Source organism: Cricetulus griseus, chromosome 3 (genome assembly GCF_003668045.3).
Source record: "Cricetulus griseus strain 17A/GY chromosome 3, alternate assembly CriGri-PICRH-1.0, whole genome shotgun sequence".
Classification (NCBI taxonomy): domain Eukaryota; kingdom Metazoa; phylum Chordata; class Mammalia; order Rodentia; family Cricetidae; genus Cricetulus; species Cricetulus griseus.
Window position 1 is genome coordinate 160,140,360 of NC_048596.1, and position 11,107 is coordinate 160,151,466.

Below are 11,107 nucleotides of genomic sequence, written 5' to 3' on the forward strand. Positions count from 1 at the left end.
AAGCAGCCAGTGACAAGCTTTGTATTTGTGTGTGTGTGTGTGTGTGTGTGTGTGTGTGTCTGTGTGTGTGTGTGTCTGTGTGTGTGTGTATGCTTGTATGTGTTATATATACATGTAAGAGAATACATACCATATTTGTCTTTTTGGATCTGGGTCACTTCACTCAGGATGTTTTTTTTGTTGTTTGTTTTGTTTTGTTTTGTTATAGTTCCATTCATTTATCTGTGAATTTCATGGGTTGTTTTTTTTTTTATTAACTGCTGAGTGTAGTGAGATACCACCCCACCCACACTTGCAGCACTGACCACGCCCATTTGGGTGTGGTCACAGGTGAGGCCATACTGGAGGAGATGACTAGATATGGGGTCCCGGACCCCAGAGCTCTCTCGCTTCTGGTGGGGTCACAGAGAACAGCTTGGGTGGATCCTTGAGCTGGAACCTGAAGCCATCACCCACCTCTTGTGTAAGTGCATTTTCCCCAAATAAATTTCACTTAACCGGCACTGAGTCTAGTGAATCTTTTTTTTTTTTTTTTTTTGGTTTTTTTGAGACAGGGTTTCTCGTGTAGCTTTGGAGCCTATCCTAGCACTCGCTCTGGAGACCAGGCTGACCTCAAACTCACAGACATCCACCTGCCTCTGCCTCCTGAGTGCTGGGATTAAAGGCTAAGTCTAGTGAATCTTGATTCCCACGCAATAGCTGAGTAATATTCCATTGCACTTACTGCTCTTGCAGAGGACCTAGATTCAATTTCCAGAACCCACATTGGGCAGCTCACGACTGACTATAACTCCATTTCCAAGGGATCTGACACCTTCTCTGGCCTCCACGGGCACCTGTACATATGTCTTAGTCACAGTTTCTATTGCTGTGATAAACACCATGACTGGGGGGCTGGAGAGATGGCTCAGTGGTTAAGAGCACTGACTGTTCTTCCAGAGGTCCTGAGTTCAATTCCCAGCAACCACATGGTGGCTCACAACCACCTTGAATGAGATCTGGTGCCCTCTGCTGGCATGCAGGCACAAGATTGTATACATAATAAATAAATAAATAAATAAATAAATAAATAAATAAATAAAATCTTTTTAAAAAAAAAAAAAAAGAAAAGAAAAGAAAACACCATGACTGTCTGAGTTAGGATTACTACAGCTGTGAGGTACACATCTTTAATCCTAGCATTCAGAAGACAGAGGCAGGCGGATCTCTGAGTTCAAAGATGGCCTGGTCTACAGAGTGAGCTCCAAGACAGCCAAGGCTACACAGAGAAACCCTGTCTCAAAAAGCAAAACAAAACAAAACAAAAAAAGGCCTTATTTGGCTTACACTTCTACATCAACTATTCATCATTAAAAAAAGTCAGATGTGGAAGGAAGAGAGGGCAGGAACCTGGAGGCAAGAGCTGAGGCCGAGGACATGGAGGAGTGATGCTTACTGGCTTGCTTCCCGTGGCTTCTCAACCTTCTTTGTTACAGAGCCCAGGACCACCAGCCCAGGGATGGCCCCACCTACAATGGGCTGGGCCCTCCCCCATCAATCACTAATTAAGAAAATGCTGTACAGGGTTGCCTACAACTGATCTTACGGAGGCATTTTTTAAATTGAGGTTCCCTCTCTGATAAATCCAGCTTGTGTCACACTTGATATAAAACTAAGCAGCACAGCATCTCTCCATCACCTTGTCTTTAAAAAAAAAAGAATTTAAATACATTTGTTGTGGGGACAAGCATGTGTGTGAGTGTGGAGGTCAGAGAAAACCTTTTGGAAGTTGGTTCTCTTCTTACATCATTTGGAATCCGGGACTCAAACTTAGATGGTCAGGTTTGCAGCCTGGAGACTGAGTCTCCTCTCCAGCCCCTCTCATCTTCTGTCAGTTACCTCTGCATCACTGTGACAGAAATAACCTGAAGGATGAACTGGCTGACTGGGCTCACTGTTCTAGAGGATTTCAGTCTTCAAAAGGCTGAGTGTGGTGTCACACGTCGTCAGTCCCAGCACTCAGAGGCAGAGGCAGGCAGGTCAATGATGAGTTTGAAGCCAGTCTGGTCTACACGGTATGTTTCATGTCAGGCACAGCTACAAAGTAAATCTCTCTCTCAATAAAATAAAATAAATAAAATAAAAGGCTTCCAAAATTGAAATATCTCAGTGCTGATTGTCCCCAATTACCATAGTTTCTTACAGTTCTCAGGTCCCAGAAAGGGGCTCTTCAGGGCAGACTCTGCCTATTGGCAGGGTGGTACTTGCCTTTAATCCCCGCACGTGGGAGGCAAAGGCAGGTGAATTCCAGGACAGCCAGAGAGAGACCCTTTCTCAAACAACAACAAAAACCATCAATAAAGAAGAAATGCCAAGTCAATAACTCCATCTCATCCTCTTTTAACTAATTTACATACCAAACTGTGGTGTCTTCTCCACAGACGACTAAATCTAAAGGAACCTCCACTTGTGGCATCCTCGCTACAACTAAATTGAGTATTGGGCGAAAGCCTGGAGATTTAATTAAAAACAGAGCCATCCGGCCACTTGTGCTATGTGCATCTGTATCTTTTGCAGGGAGGGAGCAGCCTTATATACAGACTTGTGGCACAGTGGGAAAACCCCAGGTGTAAGAGTTCATATGTTTGATGCCACTGGGGCAAGGCCCCAGGCTGTAATCAAGGACTAGAAAACAGGATGTATCTGTGGTTATCAACTCTTGGAGACCCTGTGGTGCTGGGGCCCAACATCTTTCCCAACACCAAACCTGAGGCTAAAATGGACAATGCTAGTCGAATCTCCCTTTGTTGTATCTCAGCAAATTCCCACTGAGCCACCATCTCAGCCTCAGATGCATTTCTCACTACACATAGCAGCAGCCAAGCAACCCTGGCATGCACTCTCAGACTGCAAAATTTCTTCCAACCCTTTAACTGTTCTCAGTAAATCCCCATATGCACGAGATAGACCCCACTCACCAGGGAGGCACACTGTGCTATACTACTGATGACATGACTGCTTCATGATGTGGTAAGGGGAAGGTTTTTATTGTAGATATTAGAGAGAGGGAAGCAGAGGCATCTGCAAGAGTCCAGAGCAGAGAGAGAAACAAGTACAATGGACATGGCCAGCAGTCTGGATCTGACCATGAGAGAAGCAGGAGCAGAGCAGAAAGAGACAGACAAAGAAACAGAGAAGGAGAGAGAGTGGGAGAACAGAGAGATGGATTGAAGGAGACTGAGACAGAGAGCATAGGTGAAATAGCAGAGTTATAAGGAGAATAAGTAGCTGGGGGTAGCAAAGCCTGCGAGCTAGGAGAGTTCGGGGTAGGGGAGGAGGGGAGAAGAGCTAGGATGCTAGCATGGACGTGTGTAACAGGCTCTTGTGGTACCGGGGGAGCCTGGAGGCCAGCATGTACCTTGGTATGCTACTACACACCACATTCATTTGTTTCTTCTGCCTTTTGGAATTTGGGAAATGGAGTTTCCTTTGGACCTGACAAATATCGTACAGACAAAGACTACCATCTTGGAATTTCTTCCACAGACACTCCAACTCATGATGTCTCAGCCTTAGTCGTGAAAGACCCCCCCCCCCCCCGGGCCGTAGCTTTTCTACTCTGGTCGGCGGGGCGCGCGAATACATCCTTCCCTCCCTAGCACTCTCCCCGACCTTTTGATCTCTGCAGCTGCTGGCCCTCACTCCCCGCCCTGCGCAAGGCCAACCCCCGCCAGATCGCTCCGGATCGCTCCGGATCGCTCCGTCCCAAGGCCAGCCATCTGGACCGGCAGAAGATAAGGCCGTTTCGCCTGGCTATTAAACCTTGAGAAAATGCTGATTTGATGCTTTTCGCTTCTGTACTGTGCCTGTTTTCCCCTATAAAAAGGACCCTCCTTCCGGGGCTCGGGGCTTGGCAAAACAGAAGCTGAGCCCCGGATATCCGTGTTATTAATAAATCCTCTTGCTCTTGCATCCAAAGTTCGTGGTTTCGCTGATTCCTGGGTGTGGGTCTCCTTCTATGAAAGTACCTCTGCGGGGGTCTTTCAGTCGCACATCTCACTACCAATAGCAAGAACCACGCAGCTGCTGATGTAGCATAAAGGCACATTAACACATGACATGCAGAAAAGGTCTCGGTATTGTTATTTCTTTTCCAATGATCCCTGCTTAGGCAGCATAGCCTCAGTTGCATACCTGGCTAACCATAGCCAGAAACACACACTCATTCCTCCCAACTCTGAGTGCCCATTTCACTGCCAACTGCTGTGTCACAGACAGAAGACACAGCACAAACACTCCAGAATGAGAACCCACAAAAGATCAAAGTAAAGACTGCACCAAAGTCTGACCTGTTAAGCTAACGAATTTCTACTAGGGTTACAAACAGAAGAATGGATCAGGGTTTCTTATGATGACTCAAAAGCAGGTCTGAGTGTCTCTTCTCACAGCTGCTTGTCAGTCCCTCCCCCAGCAGCTGGCTCCTTTTATAAAAGCTAAGCGGACTTCAAGAATCTCCCATGCTTCTGACTTTTGATTTTTAACAGGTCTGGCAGAAATGAAGATATTCTAGAGACTCCTATATCTCTCAATCTATCAGATTATGGAGATAATGAACCCCAGAGAAATAGGGATTTTCCCGGGAATCACTCGCTGGGCAAAGGAAAGGGCACCAGCCAGAAGGGAAACTTCTCTTCTGGAAAATAATTTCACACAGTTCTAAGAATTTGTCAGACCACTGAGCCTGAAGCCCAGCCAGTGATGGGTCAGTGGTGGGCGGAGCCACACCTTAACCCGGACTGCTTACATGGTGCTTAACCTTGTCCCTTTGTTTAACTTTGATCTCGCTTCAGGACTTGGGTGGTTCCTCCTGAATCTATCTGTCTCTCTTCCCAAAGTGGAAACATTGAATGAAAGTCCTTTTTCTTCTTTCTTTCTTACTTATTTTACCTGTATGGATATTTTGGCTGCATGTATGTATGTGCCCCACATGCATGCCCAGAAGTCCACGGGGATCCCTCTAACGCTCCATGCCTGACAACTTCACCTTCGCGGCAACCCAGCACTCACCCACACTTTTTTTTTTTTTTTTTTTTTTTGGAGCGTCTCACTGTGTACCCGACTGTCCTTTGATTGTGTAAACCAGACTACCTGCCTCTCCCTCTAGAAAGCTGGGATTAAAGCTGTTGGTTACTACGCTGAGCCATAAATGTAATTTTTTTTAAAACAAAACCCGGTGCTGTGCAGCACACGAGTAATCCCACTACTTAGAGATCACAAATCGAGTCAGAAGTTCAGTGTCATCCTCAGCAAAATAATGAGTTCCTGGCCAAACTGAGCTACCGGAAAAAAAAAAAAAAAAAAAAAAAAAAGTCTCAAAAATCAATTAATCAAAGTTTTAGGATGACGAATCAGCTTCTTTTGAAAACGCAGTCTCCCGGCCTGGGCGGTGGCAAGTTAGCACTTCCGGGAGGGAGGGCGGGGCCACGCAGCGGTCTCAGCTTGAGCTCCCCTCGGGGTGGGCGGGGCTGTCCCAGCTCTTCCGGAATTCGTAGACCTATAATAATCTTAGCCAATCAAGATGACGAAAAGTGACTCGCCCCGCCTCGCGCAGGCGCTTTTGCTCCGCGGAGATGGGCACTCCGAGAGTTCGCGGCGCCGGGTTTGCTTCCGGGCTGGTAGCGGCGTGACGTCAGGAGGAGGGCAGGTAGGTACGGGGTGCGGACCGGTCCGCAGCGGCGACGGGGGTGGCAGGACCTCAATCCCACCCCTGCGGCCTGGCGCGGGAGACGCGAGACCTGCGCCCCCCCCCCCGGGTTCCCAGGGCCCCGCAGCGGTTTCACGTCAAAGGCTCCCCTAGCCGTCTTCATGAGGAAGATGAGCCCTCCAAGCCCAAGTGTGGAACACGGTGCTTAGGAACTGTAGCTTGAGGGCCGGCGAGGTGGCCGAGCTGGCAGTGGCGCTTGCAGCCAAGCCTGACGACGTGGGTTCGACCCCCGAGCATAGTGTAAAGAGTCGATTCTTGTAGGACGTTCTCTGCCCTACACACACTTCGTGACACGCTTCCCAAACACACACACACACACACACGCGTAATTTTTAAGGGGCTGGAGAGGCTCCTTAACGGAGATCCACCTGCCTCTGCCTCCCGAGTGCTGGGATTAAAGGCGTGAGCCACCAATGCCCAGCCTGTGAGTTCGAGGCCAAACTGGTCTCCAGAGCGAGTGTCAGGACAGGCTCAAAGCTACACAGAGAAACGCTGCCTCGAACCCCCCCCCAAAAAAAAAAAGAAAAGAAAAAAGAGCCGTACAAGCTGTTAACCGTTAATTGCAGAGTTCGTTTCCCAGAGCTCACTCCTGCCTGTAGCTCCATAGAATCCAACCCTCTGGCCTCTTGAGCACTTGCACTCACTGGTGCATAAACTCACACCCATACACATAATTATTTTTAAAATTGTTAGTAGGTAGAAGAACTGAAATCGCCATTGTTCTTTGTCCCATGATCTTTCTTCTTAATGCTTAACACCTCTACGACTCCCAACCGCAGCCAGCCAGGAGTCAGGCAGCTAGGAACAGCAGAGGAGACTGAAGTGCTCAGGCTGTCATTTGCTCAGGCAGGTGAGGTCAGGAATGACCTCATCCCTGTGCATCCACCTGAGCAGCCTGTGTAACCTGGCTGTGGTACTCCCTATGGTGATTAACCATCTTAAAGCTTTCGAAGCTGAGACTAGAGGATCTGGAGTGCAGGGCCAGCCTGGACTACATAGAGGGGCGTGTCTCCAAAACAAACCTATGTTAAACATTCTAAAACAGACCCCAGGCCCACACCGATTCACAAGCTGGATGTCTATACTACAAGCAGCCCCCATACACTTAAAGCAAGCCCCAAAGTCATCCCTTCTGTTGGTACCCCCCATTTTCATTTTTTGTTTTGTTTTTGCATTTTGAGATAGGGTCTCACTGTGTAGTTCTGGCTGACCTGGACTTGCTGTGTAGAGCAGATTGGCCTGGAATTCAGTCTAACCTGGGTTCTGCCCCCTGAGTGCAAGACCAATCACACCCTACACCTTATTCCCTCCTGACAGGTGAAGAAGTGGGAGCTCCAGGAAAGTCAGAGACCAAAGCAGCTGTAACCCCAAACCTGGGTGGGCACTTAAGTACTTGGTCATCAAAAGTATTTGGGTGAGAGGGCAGTGAGATGGCTCAGTAGGTGAGGACACCTGCCACCAAGCCTGACAAACTGTTCCATCTCTGGACCCACATGTTGGAAGTAGGGAACTGACTCCTCCAAGTTGTCCTCTGACCTACGTACACTGTGACACATTCTTACCTGTACACATACACACACACACACACACACACACACACACACACACACACACACACACAGTTTTATGTTTTGTTTTGTTTTAACTTAGGGTGGAAAGAGGGCTTGGCCAGTAAAGAGACATACTGCTTTTCTTAAGGTTGAGTTCAGTTTCCAGAACCCATGTCAGGTGACTCACTGCTGCCTGTAACTCCAGGTCCAAGGAATCTGACATCTTCTCCTAGACTCTATGGGTGTGTTGCACATACACCACACACATACAAACACAAATTTTTTATTTCCTTTTTTTTTTTTTTTTTTTTTTTTTTTTTTTTGACAGGGTTTCTCTGGCTTTGCAGGCTGTCCTGGAACTAACTCTGTAGACCTGGCTGGTCTCAAACTCACAGAGATCCACCTGCCTCTGCCTCCTGAATGCTGGGGTTAAAGGCGTGTGCCTCCACCACCTAGCCCAAACACACACACACAATTTAAAAATAAATGTTTTGTTAAATGCTCAAGCCAGCCGGGTGTTGGTGGCATAGGCCTTTAATCCTAGCACTGCGGGGGAGAGGGGGCACCGAGGCAGGAGGATCTCTGTGAGTTCGAGGCCAGCCTGGATAGGCTCCAAAGCTACACAGGGAAACCCTGTCTCAAAAAAAAAAAAAAATGCTCAAGTGGTGACTCATACCTTTGATCCCAGCAGGAAGCAGAGGCAGGCATGAGTTTGAGACCAGTGTGGTCTACAAAGCAAGTTCCAGAACAGCCAGAGCTCTTACCCAGAGAAACCCTATCTTGAAAAAACAAAACAAGAAAGAAAACCTTTTTTATATTTTATGTATTTATTTTGTATGTATTCCGGTGTGTGGGTATATGTCTTGGTACACATGGAGATCAAGTCTGTTCTCTCCTTCCATAATGTTGGCCCCAGTTTTCAAGTTTTAAGTGGCTGGGGGACTACAGTTCAGCCTTTTGGTTAAGATAAAGTACAAATCATTTAGAATATCAGAAGACAGGTTACACTTACATGTAATAAAAACCTACCAATAAAAATAAAATTGGGGTCAGTATGGTGGCTCAGTGGCTCATAGCACCTGCCACAGAATCCTGGAAAACCAAAACCTGTGTAAATTTGAAAGGGCACAAAGTTGTCCTGTGGCCTGCACTTTACACACATGTACACATACAATAATATCTATACATGCTTGTAGCCTAGGACAGTTGACTGGATGTTCTGTGGTAAGAAGACAGAAGTGTGTATGTATTATCCATTCCTGTCATAGCAATTTTACCTGCCTGAGCTCACTCTGGAGCACCTTTCCTCCCCTAGCAGGGCTGTCCCCTCCGCCCAACATGACAGTTCTTTAACTTGCATGAGTCTCTGTTGCTCACCCAGTTAGCATTTATTTCGAGACAGGGTCTCCTGTAGCCCAGGCTGGCTATGACCCTGATCCCCCTTTCCACCTGCTGAGTGCTAACATTACAAGCATGTGCCAGCACACGTAGTTCATGCAATGGTAGAACCCAGGGCTTCCTGCAGGCCAAACAGTCACTATACTAACTAAGCCATATTCCTATACCCCCCCCCCACCTTTTTTGTTGTTGTTGTTGTTGTTTGGTTTTTCAAGACAGGATTTCTCTGTGTAACAGTCCTGGCTGTCCTAGAACTGGCTCTGTAGGCCAGGCTGCCTCTTCCTCCCACGTGCTGGGACTGAAGGTGTGCGCCACCACTGTCCGACTCTTAATTTTTATTTTTAATTAACTTACTTACTTTGCAGTGCTGGGGATGGAACCCAGGATCTTCTGCATCCTTGGCAAACATGGTCCCCATGAACTACATCCCCAAATATTTTTAGTTTTATTTTGACATTGCCTAGTACATTGCCCATGCTGGTCTCAAATTTGGACTCCTTCTGTCTCAATCCTATTATCCTTAGTACCTGGGATTATAAGAATTACACCTGGCCCCAAGAATTGACTTTAGATTGGGTGATTGAATGAGGCCTCTGGCATTCAAGAGAAACAACAAAAACTACATCTTTGAACCTAGGGCTATAGCCCAGTGCTAGGGCCTGCCTAGAGTGCTCCAGGAAGGGGAAGGGAAGTGGGGCTCAGTGGTAGAGTACTGTCTCAGCCTTTGTGAGGCTCTGAGTCTGTCGGAGTTCAGGAGCAATCCACTTGCCGGGCTTCTGCAGACAGCCAGGAAGTCAGCTTGGCCAGAATAGAGGAGTGAGTGACCTCAGAGAGCAGAGGTTGGGAGGCAGTGGGGCCTGTAGGTTTGGTTATAAAGTAGCCTGGGAGCTTCTGGAGGCTGGGGTCCTGACACAGTAGGTACATATGATGAGAGACCCTGCTGGGTGGGGAGACTGCTCACTGACTTTGCACCGAGCCTGCAACCTCAGTCTGATGAGAAGCTGAAGCAGGAAAGGAGAGAACTGACTCCTACAAGTTGTCCTCTGATCTCCTGTGCTTAACACACCAAGCACATACACACACAGGCACATCAGAGCAGGGCAAGCAGTAGGACTTGAGGGCAGGGCTAGGACACAGACCACCATCCCTTCTTGGTCACCGCAGAGTAGTGTCTGGAGCCGCATGGCTCTCTTAACTGTCTTTCTGTCTCCCTCCAGGCTGTCCTTGGACTCTCTTGCACCCTGTGAAGGCTCAGTGCCAGGTCACAGCTTAACCATTGTGAACCTTCAAGAAGTAGGAATAGCCAAGCCAGACGGCCACTCGGCCACATCTTGATAGAGCCTGCAGCCTCTGCAGGCTCCGCAAGAGGGCATTCACACCCCACCACTGCATGCACTGACTGGGCCACCTTCCCAGTTGCAGCCTTGCTGCTGAGGACCCAGAGGCAGCTCCCAAGATGGTGAGTAGAAGAGTCCCTAGCCTGGGTTCCTCCTAGGCGCCAGCAGTCTCCAGCAGCCCTGCCCCTCCCAGGCTCTTGTGTGGTAGCTATTGGTTGTTGTGCATGGCAGTTACAGGCCTTTTCTGGACATTGAGACCACCACCCAGCAAGTCCTCTCTCCATCTACATCTTGCTCTCTCCCTTATCCCTTCCCTTCCTTTCTGATACTGTTTAGCTCAAGATGATCTTAAACTCCTGACCCTCCTGCCTCAGAGACCCTTATCTAAGTGCTGGGTTATGCTGTAGAGCTGGGGATGGAGCCAGGGCCTGTGCATGCCAGGCAGGCACTCCGCCACTGTGCCGTATTCCCACCCTTGCACTAGCGGCTGTGAAACGTGATGTTTGTGCCCACTCCCTCTTGAGTGCTTTCCAGGAGAATGTCATCCTCTGGAAAGGAGGCCCTGCACTGCTGAGCTACGCAGTCACTCTTTAAAATGTAATAGGACTTTGTTTATGTAGACTAGGTGCACATGCATGTGGTGGTCAACCTAGGGGAGGAGGAACCTTCTGCCATGTGGGCCCCAGGTTTCAAGGTCCTTAGGATTACTGGCAGACACCTTCACCCACCATCTCATCAGATCTAAGCAGTCACTCTTTGTCCTTCCCTCCTCACCATCCCGGTAGCCTATCAGCTGCCTCCAGACTCTGAATCTCCCTGCATGAGCATGTGTGCTGCCCTGTCTGATTTTGCACTCGGCATGATGTGTTCAAGGATGTTCCATGTACTGTGCCCAAGAAGGGCTGGCCTCAGGACTCTACGCAAGGGTTTTGCCACTGAGCTACACCCACAGCACTAGACCATGGTTTTTTGTTGTTGTTTATTTTTTTAATTTATTTATTATGTATACAACATTCTGCTTCCATGTATATCTGCACACCAGAAGAGGGCACCAGATCTAATAACGGATGGTTGTGAGC

At 48.2% G+C, this 11,107-nt stretch overlaps 1 protein-coding gene across 3 annotated transcripts in view; it reads left to right on the forward strand.

The window, feature by feature from the left end:
• The first annotated feature begins 5,559 nt into the window (after positions 1–5,559).
• Ccdc130 (coiled-coil domain containing 130) overlaps positions 5,560–11,107 on the forward strand; it is a 14,254-nt gene continuing 8,706 nt past the window's right edge. For 2 of the 3 annotated variants that reach the window (XM_027406216.2, XM_035442552.1), the window contains exons 1-2: positions 5,560–5,683; positions 9,909–10,150. In XM_027406216.2, coding sequence (XP_027262017.1) covers positions 10,148–10,150 — 3 coding nt within the window. In that variant the 5' untranslated portion in view covers positions 5,560–5,683; positions 9,909–10,147. The remainder of the gene's footprint in view (positions 5,684–9,908; positions 10,151–11,107) is intronic. The other variant, XM_027406215.2, reaches the window with a different exon arrangement.